Source organism: Heliconius melpomene, chromosome 15, assembly GCF_056956725.1.
Source record: "Heliconius melpomene rosina isolate 202511_hmr_F chromosome 15, ASM5695672v1, whole genome shotgun sequence".
NCBI classification, from domain to species: domain Eukaryota; kingdom Metazoa; phylum Arthropoda; class Insecta; order Lepidoptera; family Nymphalidae; genus Heliconius; species Heliconius melpomene.
The window spans coordinates 1,931,256-1,954,272 of record NC_140403.1 but is presented as its reverse complement, the minus strand read 5'-3'; the positions used below and the strand labels follow the sequence as shown (position 1 = coordinate 1,954,272).

At 33.9% G+C, this 23,017-nt stretch overlaps 2 protein-coding genes across 4 annotated transcripts in view; one reads left to right on the top strand and one right to left on the bottom strand.

Annotated features, from left to right (window-relative positions):
• wash (WASH complex subunit washout) overlaps positions 1–16,363 on the top strand; it is a 33,068-nt gene extending 16,705 nt beyond the window's left edge. For 2 of the 3 annotated variants that reach the window (XM_085198298.1, XM_085198297.1), the window contains exons 5-6: positions 6,114–6,249; positions 12,469–16,363. In XM_085198298.1, coding sequence (XP_085054424.1) covers positions 6,114–6,249; positions 12,469–12,648 — 316 coding nt within the window. In that variant the 3' untranslated portion in view covers positions 12,649–16,363. Of the gene's footprint in view, positions 1–6,113; positions 6,250–7,930; positions 8,032–12,468 lie in introns of all 3 variants that reach the window. The other variant, XM_085198299.1, reaches the window with a different exon arrangement.
• Positions 16,364–19,932: 3,569 nt separating this feature from the next.
• On the bottom strand, positions 19,933–22,211 carry LOC146531244 (cytokine receptor-like). The gene has a single exon (XM_085198289.1). The coding sequence runs from the start codon at positions 21,992–21,994 to the stop codon at positions 20,015–20,017; it is 1,980 nt and encodes a 659-aa protein (XP_085054415.1). The 5' UTR covers positions 21,995–22,211; the 3' UTR covers positions 19,933–20,014.
• Positions 22,212–23,017: the final 806 nt, after the last annotated feature.

The following is a 23,017-nucleotide window of genomic DNA, read 5'->3' as shown; positions in this document are numbered from 1 at the left end:
GCCTTATAGCCACACCCTTCTGCCCTTGCGCCACGAGGGCCTCCGTAAACTGGACTCTGACTGATTCTACAATTAAAATTCTTTATAATTTTATTTAAGTGTTTTCATTGTTACAATAATTTACTGTGCATACCGAAATATTACCTAACATAACTAACTAACACATTTCTTCGATAATTTTACGAGGCCAACGGCTCCCGTCAATAAAGTTTAGTTTATATATAGGTATATGTGCTATGGTCGAGGAAGGAAACGTTCGTGCGTATTTCTCACGAAGAGCTATTTCTGTTTGTACGTCTAGATCCGCGTTCCCAGAAACCGTAGAGAGTGGTACCTACGCTATACTCGAAAGTTTACTATTTTTGTCTTCACTGTCAATGTCTACTCGATTTATTTCGCCTCTTAAAGGTTTCATCTTATATCGATTCTCCGTAGTCCAAGTAGTCTTAGTTTTTTTTTTGTTGTTCGCTTATATTTTTGGATTTTAATATAATTTTTAAAATGATTTATTATAATAAATACTTCTAAAGTAATTTTATTCTGATATATAGATAAGTAAGTATTATTTGTTTTTACATGTTTATTACAAATAATAAACTGATAGTATAATGCAATATTTCTAAACCTAATATATTACAGTCACATCTCTGTTGGATTTTCTCGCGATTTGAAATAATTTTATTCTTAGACGATTGATATTTATCAAGAGTGCGCTTGCAGCTACTACTGGCTTAGAGCCAAAGTGTACACTGCGGATTAAACTCAAATTAGATGACTATATGTACGGAATCTTTTGATATTTATAGAAAGAGCGTAGTAAAGAAATTCAGAAGAATAGAACAATGATATGGCTTAAAATTATGCTTAATTTTTTTTTTCGTTAGCTTCACCCCTGTATCCCACACACAGCGGGGTAGGCAGAGGGAACCTAGTGTTGTGACGCCCCGTTCCCCACTTTCCGCCGAATTATGAAGCCATTGCGTGTTGAGTAACGGAACTCAGCTCTGCGCTTCACCTTGACACCAGAGCGAAGAAATGGAGATATAAATTTAAACAAATATTTAATTTCCTCGAGTTGGGGATCGAACCCACAACCATTCGCGTTTACAGTCACGACTGGCCTCGACCACATATTATGTAGTATTGTAACGTAATTCACTTTCGTAGGATATGACACATTATATAGTGAATTACACTCATCGTTTATGTCCTCCTATTTTTGCCGTTTCTTATCACCCTTTCAAATGTATAATAATATTGCCTTTATCAAAACAATTTATTTACAATTTATTCTTAGAATATTGTTTTAATTAACTTATATTGTGAAATAAAAACAATTTATGTATGTATGTCTAGGAGCGTGTCTATAACTCAGTAACTTGAGTTTTGAGTATAAATTGTAATAACTTTTAGAACAAGTGGTTCGTTCAATAAATAAGGATTGCGTCTTACATAAATCCAGTCTTAACATTCACGACAAGTTCTTGGGAGCATTAAGTCAGTAGGGCCGATAGTGCGAATAACGGTTTACCGATTTATATCTACCGATTAACTGTATAAGATGTTAAGTGAAACGGTCAATGTTTGAATGTTTAAGTATTTTTGAGCTGTCGTGCCCCAGGGGCAGTAGGGTGTGACTGTATCGCGGTGGTTGTGGGTTCGATCCCCACTCGGGGGTATGAATTATTATGGGTTTATCATTTCATTTCTTCGCTCTGACACCAGGGCAAAAGCCCGGCGTTGTGTTTCCCCCACACAACGCGCAGTGCCTCGAGAAATTTAGTGTCGGAACGGAGTGTCTTATCACTATGTTTCCTATGCTTACCCTGCTGTGTGCGGGATACAACGTGAATATGTCAGTTTGACAGGAAGCTACCACTTCCCTTGCGTTACCACAAAGGCGATGTGAAATTAAATAGTATCATTTCGAACTTAATGCATAGAATGAGGTCATTCGTATATTTAATTTACTAAAAGGTATAGAATAAGCTGTTCTAAATTAACTGGTTTTTTTATATATAATATTGTATAACTCATTTTAATAAATATAGAAATCTGTTAAAAAATATCATTTTAGTTGTTCTTTGTTTCCCTTCTGAGTATAGGTACAACTTTTCGTATCAACTAAAAGTTTCCCAAGTGTGATTAATTTAACCTTTAGAGTAATCGACTTTGTATCTACTACGTTGTTTTTTTTATAATAATTCCGAATAAAACTGAGACATGGCTGCTTCCTTGTTTTATCGTCATTATCTACGTATTAGAATTTTGCTAATAGATATCTAGATATCAATGATTTATGTGTTTATTTTCTATTTTATTAATACTAGTATAAGTACTTAATCAAACACTTCTCTATTTTAGACTCTCTATTTCTTCTATTTCTTCTCTATTTTAACTTGGTGTTAAGACACTCCGTCCCCCACTTTCCACCGACGGTGTGACTATAAAATTGTTTTCTTACTATAAACTTCCTCTTCTTATTAGTGGAAGTAGGTAATAAAATATTGTGTAATTGTTAAATACTAAAATTCTTCTTGATACTCAGGTACTAAAAATGCTAGCATAGAGAACCCGCATGAATAATAAATAATACTATGAACGTTTCTTAATTCTAGTTCACAAAGCGTCATGGACGACCTTCGGCGTCTATGAAGTAAATTAATTATATCGATTTCTGCGTACAACATTTGCCCCGCATTACAAAATCAATAATCGATATTAAACTTATATAACTGTTTGTTGCCTTTGTTTAAGCTTTAAGCTGTTATTTTTTATGTAGCTTATTGTCTCTTTTAAGAACTGTTACAGAAGTAATTAGCAATCTAGGAATGAATCTTTATTCTCCATTTGGTAATTGGAAGTATGAATCAGAAAATAACTTTGTAGTTGATAAATAATAATGTAAGGGAATCGAGTTAAAATGAATTGTTTTTTTTTTACTACCCTAGTAAGTCAAAGTGTGGCGTTGAGTTCTCCCAATTCTGGCCGAAAGCGGAGATCGGAGTGTCTTAATATTAGGTTCTATATGCTTACCAAGCGTGCTATGCAAAGAAATGAAGATATCCATACCTATATTATAAAATCGAAAGTAACTCTGTCTGTCTGTCTGTCTGTCTGTCTTTTACGCAATCAGGACCGAATCGCTAATTTAGTTGTGATAAAATACTCATATAGAGACACGTGAGGGTACCGGGATGAACATAGGATACTTTTTTTTCTTATATTTGTAATATTGTCGATATACATTAGTATATCAAAATACTTATTAATTTGACATGCAATTTATTCCGCCATGTTTATAACAACCGCCGTTGCTAAGCAACGAATTGCAAAGTCTGTTGTTAGAAAACGTCACCCAAAATGAGTTTGCTTAACGCATACATGGCGCGCCGACTCAACCTTATGAGACACAAAAACAATATTCTACAAAAATATTGCCCCTTAAATATTGTTTAAAAAAGTCCGCGTTGATATATACTATAGGTATAGATTTGTATACATTAACAAAAATTTGATGATTTCTATAATTTGATATTCATCCTTATGAAAATAAATATAATAGTCACTTTTAGCATTTCATCTAGTTTGAAATTATAGTTTACTGTATAACATTCTAATAAATAATTAAGGATGTCACTGATTCCAAATGACCTAGCCTACGGGCGGCATAGTGTGACAGACGCGAACGGGTAGATGACGTTGATTGTTTTGTAAATTTTTATATATTTTCGAATTACTGTTAATTTTTATTTAATTATTTGCTGCTTATAATTAATTTATCTCAGTTCGGTTATCTATACTATGTTATACACTTAAAATATCGTAATTTTAATCATTTGGGATTTTATTTAATATTGTTCGCAAAAATTATTAATTAATATAAAAAAATGTTTAGTACGCGCGCACGGAAAACTTTAGGTACTTTTTCTAATATTAAGGATTTCATTTAGTTACTTTTACTTCTTTTTTTTGTTCATTTCGGTTACTCAGATATTTTTTCTAATAATAAATCTCCACTTTTTTTACTTATTTTAATTATTTAGGCTTATGCTTTTCTAGGCTTTATTTAGGCTTTATTTAGGCTTTTCTTACAAATTCTATTGAAAACCGAAAATAATTTCATAAATATATTTAATAAATAATAGTATAGTTCAAGCGGGCGTAGCCGCGTCCGGGCCCACTAGTTATAACGTAGAATATGAAGAATTTTTCCTCATTTATAGCTTAAATGTTAATAAAGTGATGTTATTAACAGGTTCATCTCACTAATTATTTTTAATAGAGTATTATTAGGTGCAAACATATTTTAAAACAGTTAATTTTTTATTTGCTCTTTACAGCCTAGTTCATAATTCAAATATAAGTCTTATAAGCAATTTAGATGTACATAAATTAAACGATATTTTGGCTAATCGGCCATCACACATTCTGTCAAGGATCTAAAAGGTTATGCTATTTCAGCTTTACAGCTGCTTTCCTCATTTACAGCTTAAATGTTAATATAACGATGTTATTTATAGGTTTATATCACTAATTATTTTTAATAGAGTATTATTAGGCGCAAACATATTTTAAAATAGTTGTTTTTCTTTTAATTTGCTCTTTAGAGCCTAGTTCATAATTCATATATAAGTCTTATAAGCAATTTAAATGTAGATAAGTTAAACGATATTATGGCTAAGCGGCCATCACACATTCTGTCAAGGACCTATAAGGTTATGCTATTGTCAGCTGTTATATATAAATTATGTATCTGTTGCCTTTGTTTTACCTTTAAGTTGCTATTTTCTATCTAACTTAAAAGTATGGCGTTCATTTCTCGTATTCTGGTCGAAAGCAGAGATCGGAGTGTCTTAATATTAGGTTCTATCTGTCTACCAAGTACCAGGCATGTCATGCGGGAGGCTTGGTAACAAATGAAAGAACTATAAAATAAAACTTTACGTTATAAAAATAGAATGTAGAGAATTTTTCCTTATTATTTATTTATTTTTAATAGTTGCAAAGGCGCAAACACCTTTTATACAAATAGCTCTTTTTTAATTTGCTCCATACAGACTAATTCATAATTCATATGAGTCATATAAATAGTTTAAATGTAAATAAATTAAATTGTATTATGGCTTAACGGCCATCACACATCCTGCCGAGGTGCAATTTTTTCCTAAAACGTTATGCTATTTTCAGCTGTTTACATAATATAGAAATACATTTTAACAAAGTCGGTGAATATATGTTATATTGATGTCTTTTCGATGCGAGAATGTCGCTCCCGAGAACCCATCCTATCAGCATTGCTTCGTGCTGTTCATCTTCAGCTCATTAGCAATTTTATAGTTGCCAGTAATTTCTAAATACTTACTTCTAAAGCTGTTATAAAACATTATGTTTATTGCGCGTCCGTTTTTTTTGTAATGTTTAGTCGTGTACCGTGCTAGAATTCTATTTCTCATTAATTAGTTTATATCTTTTTAATCTTAAAATAAAACTGTATATTATTATAATCTTGAATTGAATATGTGTATTTATTTAAATTTATTTTGTAAATAAATTTAAATTTATGATAACAGACATATACAGCTGCTTTATAATGTTAAATTTGTCGTTGATGTGTAGGTGAAACACACCTGACTATTACAATGGTCGCCGATTCCATTTAAATGGGGAATAGTTATTCTTTAAGTTTATGCTGTTTTTTTTGAGGCGGCACAAGCGTTTGACTGTAAGGCGATGGTTGTGGGTTCGATCACTCGGGGGAATAAAATAATTAATATTTTCATTTCTTCGCTCTGGCAACGAGGCGAGGAGTGGTTGAAGAAGAAGATTGAGTTTCGCCGCTTAATATGCAATGCCTCCAGAATTCGGCGAAGAGTCTAGAACGGAAGCGTCTTAATGTAAACGAATTGGAAACCTATTATCGGGTTTCGAGGTTCTTTTACATTACATCATGTAACGTCTCTATCTCCTTCAATGGAGGAACTGAGAAATTATTACAGATTAATTAAGATTATAAATGTTTATTGTAATGCACCACAGTGAAGGTAGACAGACCTTACATAGACATTATAAATATCATAGAAATATTTATTAATATTAGTAATTGTTATCAGAGAAGAGCGCAAAGCCGATGCACCCGCCGCCCCCGGGGCCGGCGACGCCCACGCCAGCCTCATGGCGGCGATCCGCAAGGCGGGCGGCGTGGGGGGCGCCAAGCTGAGGCCGGCTGCGGAGTCCACTCCCGCTAAGGTAATTTGAAACTTTTGTCTTTTTTTTAATTGTAGTATATAAGTATTCTTTATAGAGGCCATCGTGGCGCAACAGCACAAGGGTGTGACTGTAACGCGACGGTTGTGGGTTCGATCCCCACACGAGGAAGTGAAATATTTATTTAAGTTTATATTTCCATTTCTTCGCTCTGGTGTCGAGGCAAAGCGCGGCGTTGAATTCTGCCACTCAACACGCAATACCTCCAGAATTCGGCAGAAAGTGGGGATTGGAGTGTCTTAACACTAGGTTCCCTCTGCATGCCCTGCTGTGTGCGGGATACAGCGTGAAGTTGTTTTTTTATTATTTTTTGTTGTTTATTGGCCATTGTAACGCAAGTGGAATAGGGACTGACTGTAAACGTTACTGTTGATCCCCACTCGGGAACGACCACGAACGACGTACGAAGTACGAATTCATTACTAAGCCCATTATTGGGTCCAAATACCGAACAAACTAAATGGGTGCTCTCTGCGATATGTGAAGATAAAAAAATATTTGCTTCGCCGTTTCTATTTATTGTTATATGAAAGTTGTTGTAAACATGAGTAATATAGTACAAATATCTTACATTTCTGGACAGATATTCTGAATATTTTTGGAGCTAATTCTATCATCATTTAACATAATATTTTGTATAACAGAGCGTGTAATATAATAACAATAATTTACTTGTAGAGTTAAAAACAATTCTTAGTAGTTTCTATATTAGTACCCGTTTCGTATTTTATATTTTTTTTATTTTTTATAAATAACTACATATAAAATGGACTTGATTGATTTACCTTCGTTTTTTTTATCTTGGTCACATTGAAGTTTCTTAGAAAACATAATTATAATGAGATTAAAAATTTATATATAATCATTTCGATGGCGGTGATTTTTGTTATGCAAATAGGTCCGTGTCATTAAGTTAATGTTAATAGCGTTTCGTTTATGGACGTTGCGACAAGCTGATAAGCTACTCTAGGAAGTAGATGGTGATGATGATTGTGATGGTGATTGATGATGTTTAAGAACTCGTATAGATATGAAAGTTGATTAGTTTTGCTTTTGAAAATGACGCGGCTGAACGCTGTTAGGCAGTCACTATACTTGCACAATATAGGCAAACAACATAGCGTAGAATATCATTCTCCTCTTGAATCTCTTCTTTTTAAAATTTAGTTTTCCATTTTATTATTTTTTAAATTTTGAATTACGTATTAGTATTATTTTAATATGTATTTTAAATAAAAAGTCTCTGTCGTATTATCGTATAAGATTTGTACACATAACCCATAACATGCATCAAATACAAAACAACTCATTAGGCGGAAAATGGGGAGCGGAGAGACTAGATTCTCTGCCTACCTTGCTACGTGCGGGATTATAGCGTGAAGCTGAATCAACTACGACAACGTTAAATCGATAAAAAATTTAATTAAAATCAAAATTAAAATTGCGTATTAAGTCGCCGAAATCAACGTCAGGCTTACTTACGCCTTGGTGCCAGAGCGAAGCAATGAAAATATTAATAAATTCATTCGTTCTCTCGAATGAGGATCGAACCCAACCCAACCCCAACCCAAACCGACCCAACCGTCGCCGCTGCGCCACTGCAGCCTCTAGAGCCTAGTCTAGACGATAAAGTTTTAACGAAATCTATTTGTGGTATCTACAGAACAACGAATGTATCGTATGTAATTACGATCAGAGGCGGGTTCAAGGAAGCGGCGATAATTGTACGCTCTGTTCCGTTTCTCGGAAACACTAGTGTAATGGGTATGATAACATTGATAATAATATTACTTCCCATTGTGTTTGTTGCTTTACACGTGCTGAGCGTAAAAGAGTGTGCTGTGTTTACTACATTGGTGTTGAGTTACGTAGTGGGAAATTCTTGTTGTATTTTAAGTTTATTAGTCATAGGCTAGTCTACTTGTGGCGCTTGGGTACAAGTGTTTGATTGTTAACGTGATATGTGTGGGTTCGATCGCTATTCGAGGAAATTAAATATTTATTAATTATATTTTTCATATTTAGATTTTGTCGCTCTGGTACCTAATTAATTAAGCAAAGAGTGGCCTCGAGTTTTGCCACTTAAAAAAGTAAAGGTAGTTAAAATCTCAAGAATTCGGCGGTAAGCAGGGAATGAAAGTGTTTTAATTAGAACGCAGTGTTAGGTTAACAAATAGGTTCCCAGGTTCCCTCTGCCTATCCTGCTATGTGCAGGATACAGCTGTACATGTATTTATACTCCGCGTCATAACAAAAAACGTATTAAAATAACGAACGGGTGTAACCTAATAGTGGATTTTATCAGAACCTAAACGTAATTAGAAATTTATCAAGATCGATAGTCATCGCGTGAGACCAGGCGTGGCCCAAACAAGAGTGTGACTGTAAACATTATAGGTTGTGGGTTCAATTCCCACTCGAGGAAATACAATATTTAATATTATCATTTCTTCGGTCCTCGGTCGCCTGGTAACTTTTTTCGTATAGGTAACTTTTTCACGAGCGTCGTTCATGGTACAGAGTATTTTTATAGTATCCGACCTTGAATCGTAAGGGCATTCTTTTTTTTTATATTGTAAATTTTTCATAAGTTTTTTTTTATAATAATGATACCGGTGGCACGTGAAAACAATTCACTCTTAACAGGTTTTTAATGAGATGCCGCCTTTGTGAGTAGGACGGATGCGCTGTTGTTTCGGCGAACCATTTGTTTTTATCCATGGTGTACATAACTGTTATTTAAAAAAAAAACGATTTTTTTTTGGCAAATAGACTTATTGTGATTATGTTTTTTGCAAATATTTTTCTTCATGCTGTAACCCCCCATGTAGCTCGGTAAACTAAAGGAGCCTAGTGTTGAGACACTTCGCTCACCAGCTTTCTGCCGAATTCTGGAGGCAAAGCGAGGCGTTGCGTTTCGCCATTGAACACCGAAGCGAAGAAATAAAATTTTTAAATATTTCATATTCTCAAGTGGGAATCGAACCCACAACCTGTCGTTTTTACAGTCACACGGCTTTGCTATTATGCCTGATGGCCCCAAAAAATGTTACATAGTTTTTTTTATATTTTTTTAATAAATTTCTTTTTTTAATAGGTTTCAATTCAGTTGAAACGTAATATTTGTATAATATTAAAGCAATTATTAGTAGGAACCTGATCAGTTCTGCAGAACGTCGCATTTCTGGCGAGCGGGCTTTTGTCGTGTTCCCGGGAATATGTATTTCATTAGGGCATGCGTTTTTGTTGACAATTCGGTGAAGACTCTTAAAACGGAAAACCTCTTTATGTTTATCTAAGAAAAAATTATAAAAAATTACGTACTTCTTTATACTTTACTTATTTTTCTGTATATATTTACTAAATATGGTATATTTACTTGTTAATACATACATATTATGTACAGAAACGGTGTCGGTATAAAAAATTGGTCAAATGAAACTCGGATTCGCATACTGATGGTGCTGTACCAATTTCAGGATTATATATTAACGAGAAATAGAATCTATAAAAGTTTTGTATGAAATTATCTACAATTGTAAGTTTGTAATATTTTGTGAAATATTTATCAGTTTTTTCTTTATTTATACTAAAAATTCTCACTTCTTGCCAAATTACAAAATTATAGATCATGAGAAATATCCTATTAGGTTTTGAATAACTACAATCGCTTGATTTTTATTTTCAAAGTAGACCTGAGTATTTGATATTGATCTTAGCTTTATCCTTCACCACTATCTCGAAATGAAGCCTCTTGATAGACAAACAAGAAAGTGATCCTATAAGGTTTCCACTGTTATCTTTCGAGGTACGGAACCCTAAAAAAACATGTGCATGACATTCGCATAAATATATTATCTTCACACATCTTTCGTGCTCTGTTGTAACGGTACACTACAACTCCCTCGTTTGATTTTAATCAGTTTCCTAAAAAAAGTTGAATCTGATGTAAATAGAATTCGTCACCTCACGATCAAATTCTTAACGGTTGTATTATAAAAAAAAACTTGGGTCGTTTTGACGACTCTAATTGGTGACTTGTATTTATTTATTTATTTATTTTATTTTTAATACTTTATGACACCATAATTGATATGAATTAACTAAAATACAAAACGAAAAACAAACATAAATTAACTTAGACAAAAAACAGAAAAAAAAAGAAATAAATGATTGTAGGTAATTGTTCCTAAAAGTTCTATGTTATGACTGTATACGATAACGTCGTGCCGGGCGGTAGGAATGCAAGGTAACTAACCTGAACTGAAAGTAACAAAGAAAACAAAGGATATACTATTCCCAGTGTGTTCTCTAAAAGCGGATCGATTATTTGGAATTCCTCTGAATCCACGTCCGCGTGCATTATACTGAGTTTTAGACTTTTGCCGTCTCGAAGCCGTGACGGGCGCTCATTGTTCCATACAATACGAGCGGACCGACGACGCCGAAATGCGCTTGTATGCGTACACCGTGTCGAATTAACTGTATCATTGCCGAGGCACATACGTGAAATAACTTTGACATTCCTTTAAACTGGGCTATTTATATTGTAAATATATCAATACTAGCGGCCCGCTCGCGGTTTCACCCGCGTGAACTATGTTATTATTAATTTCTGTCTCCATGACTACGTCCTAGTGACGTCTATGCAAAATTTGAGACTCCTAGCATTTGTAGTAACGAAGTTTCTACCCTGCTAAATGCGGGATACAGCGTGAACCTGAAAAAAAAATAACGAAAACGTGTTTCCCATCCATAATGGGAATTTCATTTTTATTACCTTACTTCTCAGAGTACTTCTCAGATTCCTCTGTGGCCGTAGTTTGCAGAAATATGCACACATGCAAACATGTATTTTTTAATAACCTAGGATTCTGACATCAACAACATCTCCTTACTCGTTAATACCAATCAATATATTATGCAAGGGTCATTGTGGTTTTGTAATTTATTGTTACACTTTATAGTTTTAATTGTCGACGTTGTCATTTTTATTTTATATGGTTAGGTTTTATATAATTCTGACGTACATTTGTATTTAAAATAATATATGGGTGAGTTGGGATATTCAGAATAATTTGGATAATACGAAGAACTTACATTTTGCACTACTTAGAATGCGTTTTGCTCTCTTATTTTTTCCGGTTCGTCCTCTTCTCGGTAAGCGCTCGTTGGAATAACATTGGAGTGGCCTTAAAAAGGAAGAGCAGCTTCAGGTCCGAATGTTTATTACTTGAATTATTCAATTGAGCTTTATCCCGCGGCCGGTTCGAGGGAGATAGTGATATTGGGAACGCAACGAGCTCGAACGACTTTGGACAACGAAACTCCTTTTGTTACGACCTCCGTGGGTCATTTCAATCGAACAGGGTCATTGGAAAAATTCCACTCGTTTTTTATACGTTTATAAATCTTTGTCTTTTATTATGCGCATTTGTTATATTTTCTATACTGAAGTAACTGGTCGATTCGAGGAAAAATTGGAACGAGTGTCAGTCGCTATAGATAACTGGAAAACTCTTGGAATTTTATATTTTTATATTAACTTATTATTATTTTTTTGCTGTCCCTATAATTAGTTGTTATCAGTTTTATTGTCTCATGCCATTGACCTTCCTTCCCACGTAATTGTATCGATACGTATCGTTCCAGAGCAATCTGCAATCTCTTATTACGTTTGTTTCATAGTAAGTGTTTACTCGGTGGTGGCGTTTTGAATCTATTAAGTTATTTATTTGACCTCTTATCTGCCAACCTCGAACTTCTCGTCATAATATTATAGATAAGACACTCACGATAAATATAGGGAGATATGCTTGAATGTCTCGGAATTAATTGATTAAAAATATGTTTGTAAGATCAATAGTTTGCTCGTGTGCTTGCGCCATTGTATTTATATAAATAACAATCAAATTTATAACTTCACGCTGTATTACGCATATATTAGACTAGGCAGAGGGAGCCTTGTGTTTAAAAACTATGTTCCCCACTTTCCGTCCAATTTTTGGGATATTGCGTGCTTAATGGCGGACTTCAACGTCACGTAAATAATTTAATTCCCCAAGTAGGAATCGAATCCACCATCGTCGCGCTTGCAGCCACCCTGTGCTGCTGCGCCGCGATTACCTCGATATATTTCTATATATTGATAATGTTTCCTAGTGCCAAGTTTTTTATTTAATCAAACATTGTCTCTGGCAGGGCGCCAAGCAAATCGGCGGCGATCTAATGGCAGATCTGCACGCCAAGCTATCTATGCGCCGCCGGGGCATATCCGGCGCCGAGAGGAGCGGCGGCACCGTACTCCACACCCTGGCCAGCATCATACCTGAACCAGAGTCATCTCCGCCAGGATCCTCTAGCGAAGGGGATTGGGAATAGACAGGTCTTTCGCTTTGTAACAATCGGTACATTCCTTACTAAATATGAAAAAAATTAAATTGTGTTTGTAATTTTATAACTTAGTCATATAAATTACTTGTTGTTTTCATTTATATGTCTTCTGTTAAATTAATACTGTACTCCAACTATAAGGTAAATTTTCGGCAAATACATAATATTTGAAATATATTATGTAGATACTAAATATAATCGTAAAAGAAAGGTGGTGGTATTTTTTAAAAATATGGATTCAAAATCGGTCGGCCGCGTCGCTACCGGCTTTACGTTTCGTATCTCAATCGGTACTTCTCGGAACTTGCTTAATGAAGAATCGATAACACTAATCCCTTTTAAAATGTTTCTTGCTGGTGATTAAAACATCATTAAAACGAATGATTTTAAAATCGATACGCCCGATAATTTCTTTTTTTTTTTGTGTGTTTAAAAACTTGGTAGTTCACGCACGTTCTTTTATCTAAAGTTCTTGTGTAAACTGTTTTAGATCTTATCTTACTATAGATTATCTTGAATACTAAATAATCATTTATCTATAGATATCCTAAATAAGCTATTATTCATAATTCCCAATAAAAACACCAAGCATTTCTTTTTAATTATATATTTTTTTTGTATTACTAAAAAAACCCTAATGTTTATTTACAAATATCGGGAAGGGCCCCTCGGGTTCTGGGAGGTTATTACGTTAATCGCGTTTCCCACTAGCGGCCGTCTCGCTTTCGTTTCGTGGAAGGTGCAACAAACAGTGCCCGCGAACTATCAACTGGTTCGGCTGATTAGCATTTCCAGAATTGAATAAAAAAAACTGACTTTAATCTTAAGATAACGCACAATTTTATAATGTTTTAAGCTTGAACTTATTAAAAAATTTAATTTTGTGCGCTTCTTAATAACTGTTTATAAGAAATGTCTCGGAGTGGTCTCGTATTTCAACATATTTTATTAGTATGCTGTGTTTAATTATGCTCGTAGTAGCTTTTTATGTGCTATTTATAAGTAATATACATAATATCAGATAGATATCAAGCCAGTCGTGGCGTAGGACTGTAACAGATTGTGGGTTCGATTCCCACTCGGGGAAATGTAATATTTATATTTTCCTTTTGCTCGCTTTGGTGTTGAGGCAGAGCGCAATGACTCCAGAATTCTGAATTTGAAAGTGGGGAGCGGAGTGTCGTAACACTAGGCTCTCTCTGCCTACCCTGCACTGCTATATGCGGGATAGAGCGAGAAGCTAAAATACTTACACATATATACACGTTAAATTTCTTAATGATACGCGTGTGTTTTTTAATGTTGGTATAATTGGATGGGGCGCATGTTTTATATTTGCTAAACATTTTATTAGAAGAGCTCGTAATGTAAGATCTGCCAGATTGAACGCGTAGGTTGGCAGCCATGTGATGTGCTTGTTACTGGGAAGGGTGCTAAAAGGGGCCTACCTATTCAAATTGTTGACGTTTTAAAAATATATACATATATAATAAGGTCGTAGCATTTTGTAATGCTTATTTGAATATAATATATAATGATTTTATACGTATATTATACTTTTTATATCATCGTTGTAATTATGTAACTTACGTAATGGATTTTAACAAATGTTGACTTTTTCATCATTTTATCTAATAAATGATGAAAAATTTTGGGGTTGTTTGCACATGTTAGCTTAAGCCGCTATTTAAACAAGGAGTCTGTGACGTGACATGGGCGTTAGGAAGGTTTTTTTTATGTCATGACGCTGTCAGAGGCGAACATGTGCGGACGCTGCGGCAAAAAGTCACCGGCGAATATTTATATATAGCATGAGTGAAATTACCATGAAATCGTTTTATTGCGACATTAAAATTGTTATTTTTATCTTCAAATTATTTAAACATACCGTCATCTCTTCAAGTTTTTTTATTTGACTTGACGGTGATATTTTATTATATATTATTATTAATTTGATAGTATCAATGAAATTTGTATATAATAATAATCATTTTTAAATTGTAGTAAAATTAAGGGATCGATTACTTTTTACTGGTTTTACTGGTCGCGAACTAGCCGCGAATAAATTTCGCCAATTCACGTTAATCCCACTATATAGTATAGTCATAAACATCATGTACTAAATTGCATTCTAGTAAGCATTTCACAATTATATCTGCTTTAGAATAATTAACATAAAATTTATTAATAATATTTCGCGAAAGTTTCGATTTACGTACACCTATATATATTAAAAATCATATAAATAATGATAAACTATAGCCGATTCTTGCCTGTAGCACGAATCGATTATATTTTGTATGGACATGACGCAATGTAAGTCATTAATCAAATTCTCTTAGACACCTTTCATCTATTTGCACAACACTAGGGTTACCATATTAATAAATTCAGTTATTAATTGTTACTCAGAACTGTTAACATTCTGCGGGTTCACGAAAATTTTCCTTTTTACTATGAAATATTTATGAGTTTTAGTGAATAAATAATATATTGCGTATTATTAATTAATATTTTTACCAAGGCGATTGTTTTTATCATATTTTGTATGACAAATGGCTGTTTCAATGTGGTGGTAACCCCGATGTGCGTGATTAATGGACACTGCGTAATCACAGATACTTATAATAAATAATACATGAAATGAATTCACTTTAGTTTAAGTACTTTAGCAAAAGTAAATTGAATATTCTATTAATGGTTATGCAAATTGAGGTTTAAATCCGAGGTACGCATAGGTGCTTGCAAGAGAACAATCGTATTTGACGAGGAAAAACAGTTTTTCTCGTTTCTACGAAATAATACAGAAATATGTAAAGGAACGTCTTTTGGTTCTGTTATACGATACATACATATATTGTAACTAATGTTATTTTTGTATCAAATCGGTCTCAAGTATGACATCGGCATCTCAAGATCGATCTCAGATTTGAGAGCGGTTTTTAAATACGGAACTAGGTGGTACAGCAAGCTGCTGTCGACAAGCCCGTGTACAATATGCTTTATTCTTGACATTATGCCATTATATATAATAAGCCCCTAGATATAAGTTGAATCTGATTAGTTTTAAGATGTAATCTATTGGCAACTCTGTTGATATTATAAAATGTATAACGATGTAACTCGTGTATATAGTAGCGGTATCGATGTTTATAATATATACATATATGTATGAAATAATAAACAATTCTGTGTCTCAATGTCGCGTTTTGTATCTTAGTAGTACTTGCCTTAAATTAGAATAAGCTTAAGTTTTGGACTGATTGATTTAAATGACCTACATGTTATTATAGTGTTTTTTTCTACTCTGTGCATTTTATATTGAAGTCATCGTGATGCTTACTAGCTTAACTTGTTTAAGCGTACTTTATTTTAGGGACAACGGAGCATAGTCAATGTAAAAGATGGATTAGTCGACTCCTAAGTAACTGTTAACTGTTAGCTCGTTAAATTATTTATGTAAAATTATTATTTAAATGAATTCTTAACGTATTTTATGAGTAATTAAATATAATTAATTGAATAATCTCATTGAAGTAATGGTGCGTTGCGCTAATCCGTCTCTAGATGTTTACTTTTGTATTGTAAATAGTTGTAGCTGGTGTCCCCCCCCGCGTGTCTAATGTCCACCCGTTAGATGTTTGTGAACGGAATGATCGTTGCGATGTATGGTGATATGTCATTAAATGAGATTTAAACATTAGTTCTGGTTTGTTTTATTTACTATTCCGTTGTAATATCGCGCGGCGTTGAATTCCGCGACTAAATATGCACTGCCTCTAGAATTCGGCGGGAAATGGGGAATGGATTGATTTTAAGACTGGGTTCCCTCTGCCTATCCTGCTATGTGCGGGATACAGCGTGAAGCTGATTTATTTTTTAATTTAATTCGTAATATTATGTTTAGTAACAAAAACAGCACCCCGCAGCGCGCCGAATGCATTACTATAGTTTTGAAGTGATTAATAACTATGAGATTAAATAGTGATTTCGTTCTAAATTAGAAAAACAACTAATGGGGACCATAAAAACCATTTAGTAAATTAGGCTGGTTTTTTTTGGGTGTTTTTGTGGAGACGAGGTCTTCCCGGTAGAAACACACGTAATCGCGGGTCAGCGACTCGTTTTCACGCATTCTGATCGTTTATAACGGCCGAGGCTCGCTAGAAAGCTACGTGTTCGGGTTATATACAGTGTGGTGCACAGTGCGCACGCTGGCCCAGAATAACGCCGGTTGAGAGTTCTCGGTATAACAGCGACGGGTATTTCGGAATCGGAAATAAGGATTCCGGGAAAACGTCGGCTTCGACTCACCGCGTTCGAGGACGACGCGAGTGGGTGTGATGGATCGACTTTACGTGGATTGCGGATTGTGCACTCGCTATTTGCAATTACTTTAATGTCTGCAGCTTCCTATTATTTAATTTTATTGACAATTCTAAGAATGTTAAATTAAATTTGTATTAATGATATGGAGGATAAGTTTTCCTGAATTCAACTGAATATTCATTAGTATTTAGCTGTAGAATATTCTGTTTTAATTACTATCAGTATAATATATATATATTTTATTTATTATTCCAAAAAAATCTTATTAATTTATTATATAAATAAATAGAGATTTTTGATATACTTTTACTGTTAATAACTTCACTGCATCCTGCACACAATATATACAAATATATATGAACCTGAAAATCAATTAATTATTTAATGAGAAGAAAAAAAATAGACTTAAATATTTAAAATAATGTCATGAATAACGTTCCTGCATAACCGATGCCATCTACCTTATTCAAGTTAACTCCAGCTATAGGCTAATTGCTGATACAATAGCAGTACCGCCACATGCCACCAGAGGACGTGATTATTCCGTTTATACCAGAAGTCCTCTTGATCGACACTAAGATATGAAATAATTCCGCTAAGGGAAATAAGAGGGTGCCACTTGCATGAAACTTATCATAATTAAATACATAAATTAAAATTTTAATTAAGAAAATATTTTAAAAAGTTATATAGACATTTTTTTTAATTATTAGTACCATTTAAAATACATACCATTGTTATATGGTATATATTTATTACAATGTAATCAGTGTATTACATCTATACTTAGTTATTTTTATAAAATAGTAGCAACCCTCTTGCGGCTTCACCCGCTTTTACTACTGGATTATTCATATAATGTATGTTTGCAAAGCACTTAAGATAATGTGAAAATTAATTACACCCTAATGCAACCCGCATTTTCGTAGTTTCAATAAGGATAATTGTTTTACACAGCAAGGATTTTTTAGTAGGTACCGTAATTTTAGATCTGTGCTACTAATCTTCTCAAGTACTTATTAAAATATATTTAAATGACTATTTTTAGATGGTTAATATAACTATTTTTAAATAGTTATATTAACTAATAAAAACCTACCTACTAATAACTACTACAAAAAATATGAAACCAAATATATCGCGCTGACATAATACATTCAACTCCAATTATCCAATACGTGCAAACGCATCTAAATCTTCGTTGCTATAAAGGAACCTCCCTGATGAAAAGCAAGCACTACGTGGCTGCCTGTGAGGAAAATTAAAAAGAATGCATCGGCCGATAAAAGAACCCGGGCCGCCCGCGTGGCTAGCGAGCATTCTACCAGTGAACCACCGATGCGTGTTAGGCAGGCGGACGCATGGCGAGTGGCGAGCCGTTTCGCAGCAAGAATTTTTTGATATTGTAACAACTTCTAAAGTACTTATTAAAATGAAAAACAGTAAAAGATGTGTCAACAGCGGGATGTGTCAACAATGTGTCTCTAAAACTATTTGCAATTTCGAAATAGTGTAAAAAGCAAATTTTATCTTCGTTTAACGTACAAATTTAATAAAGTATTTTAAAGGATTAATACCATTATGGAAAAATATCCCTCACAATAAAAAATATGTTGAAATTTTTAGACAGAAATATGATCACTACACGTTATTCTTAAAAGATATGAATATGCTATCGCAGACTTTTTTGTAGATCTTATTAAGACAAATAATACTCCTGTACATTATTTTCGTGTAGTACTTACCATTAAAGCAGCGCATGCGCGATAGTGTCTCAACGGGTAGGACTTTAGACACATTTATCGTATTTATGTTAATTTACATAAGAATGTACAAATAATAAACTATATATAAACCTTCCCTGAGAAATACTCGACCTAATGGTGAAAACCGCATGAAAATCCGTTGGGTGGTTTAGAAGAAGAGTTAGAAAGTTCAGACAGACACGAAAAGCGACTTTGTTTTATAAGATATAGGATATAAATTCCATTCCTATATCGTGACTTATAAAGATTTTTTTTTTGATTTGCCTACTTCTACTAGAGTTATTCTGGGATAAACAGTAGCGTATGTATTGCTCCATAACCCCCTCTATCACTCAAAGAAAGTTCGATTAAAATCAGTTCTATCTGTCGTCAAACCGTTTAATTTTATATATAACAAAGAGAAGACAGAAGAGAAACTGTTAAATATCTCCTTGGAATTTTCAATTAGTTCTCGCCGCAAAATGCCTTTACGTATCTTATTGTTGATGTTAATGATAGCATATGTCACAGCTGAGGTCTAAATGTAAGTTATCCTATCTTTTAAGGACAACTCACAGCTACCATTGTTGTGTTTTACAAGATGCAAAAAGCTAGGAGACAATTTAGAAACCAACTCATCAACTTTATATTAGTATAGAAGTACCTATAGAATAACAATTTGATATATTACGTATATTATATTTGTTTTTTCCCGCACACTGTAGGGTCAGAGGGAACCTAGTGTTACGACTCTCCGTTCTCCACTTTCCGTCGAATTTTGGAGGCATTGCACGTTGAGTGGCTGAACTCAACGCCGCGCTTTGCCTCGAAACGAGAGCGAAGAAATGGAAATATAAATTTAAATAAATATTTTATTTCTCGAGTGGGTATCGAACCCACAACCGCCGTGTTACAGTCACACCCTTGTGCCGCTGCGTTAAAAAAACTGTTTTGTCAAAATTTTGAAAAGTGTGGAATGGAGTGTACTGTCAGATTCTCTCAGTCCATGCATATTTGCCTTGTAATTTTTGTAAAATCTGACATGATTACATGTATGAAAAATTTAAATTATGTTTATATTATATTCATTTATATTAATTACGATAAAATATTCATTAAAACTAGTAACAATTATATTACTTCCTTATGAGATTTTTAAAATAAATTAAAATTATGTATATAATAAAAAAATATATGCTTATTAATAAAAAAATATGTTTATTGTTCTAAAATAGTTTTTATTTCCTTGAAGTGTAGGGTCCTCTGAAATGATCAAAGAATCAATTTTTATTCTTTGCTGGGGTATCCTCTAGCGTAGTTAAGTAAAGAGTAGAACTTTCTATATTTTTTTGACCATATATAGTATTCAAAGCAAACGTAAATTGATATGTTCTAAATGGAAGCAACTGTTCTATAGTAGCTTGCATCTGTTTGGGATCCTGAATAAAAACATATTTATTTTCAACAGATTTATCACAATTGCTGCTTGTTTGAACTATTGGGCAGTAGCTTATATTGTAACCAGTAATAATACCTTCTGGAAGGGTACAATCCATAACCCACCTTAAAGTAACATATGATGCTCCAGGAGCATCACTAGTTAAATGAACTGGAAAACCATACAGTACAAGTCCTTCTATTGATATATCACATTGAGCCCACACCATACCACTAGTTTTGGAGCCATTGTTAGCAGAAATAGCAAACTGGTATCTATAGTCTCTAGGCAAATCAATGACATGATTGTTTTTAGAAGGGTTAAGTACAGCAAAGTCCATTCGTCCTGTACAAATTTTGGTTAAGTTGTGTTGACACCAAAACAGAGTATAGTTGTTGATATTTTTTATTCCAACCCATGAAAGTTCATAAGTTCCATTTTCATATGCTAATTTGGTAAAAGAGGAAACTTTCAGAGAGTGCGTGTCTCTTTCAGGTGGAATATAAAGATGAGTGCTGTTTACAGATGATCCATTAATGTTAAAAGACCAGATAGTAACATCTAAGGCATTAAGGGTGGTGTTTAATGTTACAAAGCTAAGACTCTTATTTTTCTCTGGGAATACAGTCTCTGTTTTGTTGCCTTGCGACACAAGCACTTTGTAGGTGAAGTTAGCACCAGCCTCTTCATATTCTTCTAGCTGCTTCCAATAAACATACATAACCCTTCTATTAGTATATGTAGCATGGTCAAATGCTCCCGCTGTAGTATCTGGTGGCCTACTGGGCCTCTCACTCTCTGTAAGAAACACAATATAACTGAGCTCTGACCAATATTCTCTAGTAACTGCTTTCCTTGATTTTATGTACACTCTAACTTCATACTGCATATGAGCATATGGTAAATCTGTTAAATGAAATGTGTATGTCTTATTTCTCAATGGTAAACCAGAAGCATCAACTCTGTGAAACACTGCTCTATTATCAATCTTAGCTATTTGATATTCAATTATATGTTCAACACCACAGTCTAGCAAATCTGCCATATTATTGGAAACTCTCCATTTCAAGACTACACTATGGGTTTCAGTTTTAATCACTCTTAGATCTCTAGGAGGATCTGGTTTCACAATAGCAAAGTGATCTATAGTGAAATTTTGACTATTACAACCAAAAATATTGCATGCTCTCAGATAGAAAACTTGTTCTTTTTTTAGTTGCCTGTACTGGTTTGTATTCCACCAACAGTATCTTGTAGGCGTATTATCAACTTTCTTTGCAATACATGGAGGGTCTACCATGTTTCCATTGTTTGAAAAAGTTCCATTGTAACTTATATAAGTGTTTGAATGAGGACTTGTCCATGAGCAATTTAACACTTCAAAATTTTTTGACACACATTTGAAGTCCGTTACATCTGCTGGAGGACTTTCGACTAGTACTCGTGAAGTACAAATTTTTCCTGTTTTCTTATTTATACAGTAATAGGAATTTACTTGTCTTTCAGGCTTTTTTATATACAACCTGCGTGTCGTACTATTTAATATTTCTGATTCTAATTGTTTATCACGTAGGAAAAATTCAATATCACTTGATGAATATTTTTCCGCAATACAAAATATTTCTAATGGTTCACCATAAGGTATTGCAATGTCACCAAGTGGATACACAGCAACTGTAATATCTACTCCAAAACATTTTGAAAATATGCAGGGTAAACTTATTAAAAAATGTATTAATATACACCAGATCCATAACTGAAAATGCCGTCCCTTCCAAGAACCGCTACATTTGGTCCCTTCACGTGAATCTAATTCTGCCATAACCGATTTAATTGTAATAAACAATTATAGTTTGTCAAAGTACGATACTATGTGACTTGTCGTTGATTGACTAAAATCGACTTATTTTCTTATCACCAGAACTCAATGGCGCACTGTCCTCCCGAAAAGGTGACATAAGGCTGACTAAGTTAAACTGAACAGCATCACTTTTATTTATAACTAACGAGCTAACGATCCGCTTCAATTAAGTATGTGATGCAGTTATCTAAAAAACTGACCTATTAGCGACCCGCCCGCGGCTTCGCCCGCTTAAACTACAGGATTATTTATTTAATACACTAAATTACTTTTGCGTTCTAATATGTTATGTTTGCACGCACTTATAGTGACTTCTATTGTTAACAATTCTAAGACTGCTATTATATTTTTTTAGATTCACGCTGTATCCCGTATAAGATATATACGGGGGTAGGCAGAGGGAACAGGGAGGGTAGTGTAAAAACATTCAGTTCCCCACTCTCCGCCGAAACTAAATTAAAGTTAATTCTTTTAAATTGAAAAAAACCGAGATTTCTAAATTGAGAATTTTCTTATCTGTATATTCTCAGTTCTATTGAACTAATCATAATAAATACGGCTCAGTGTAGAACGGACATGCGTGGGACACAAGTCACGGCCATGTGCGTAGGTACGAGTATATACTCCGTTTTTAGGGTTTCGTACTTTGAAGGAAAAAAAGAACCCTTATAAGATCACATTGTTCTCCGTCTGTCAAGACCCTTTAGGAACGCTTGGAGATATCGAGTTGAAATTCAAAATGAGATCTACGGGCCCATAATTTTCTGATAATAAAAAAGATATGGCCGTTTATATCGCAAAATACGCGTATTTCGACATTATAAAGGGAATCATAATTGATAGGGTACTTCCGGTTAACATAGCATTATGAAATTTGGCAGCTAGCTACCTAAAATCTAAAAACTTTACGTTTGTGGTTAAATCTTATAAAATAATATCGTATTTCGACACTATAAAGGAATCAAAATTAATAAGGTACTTCCG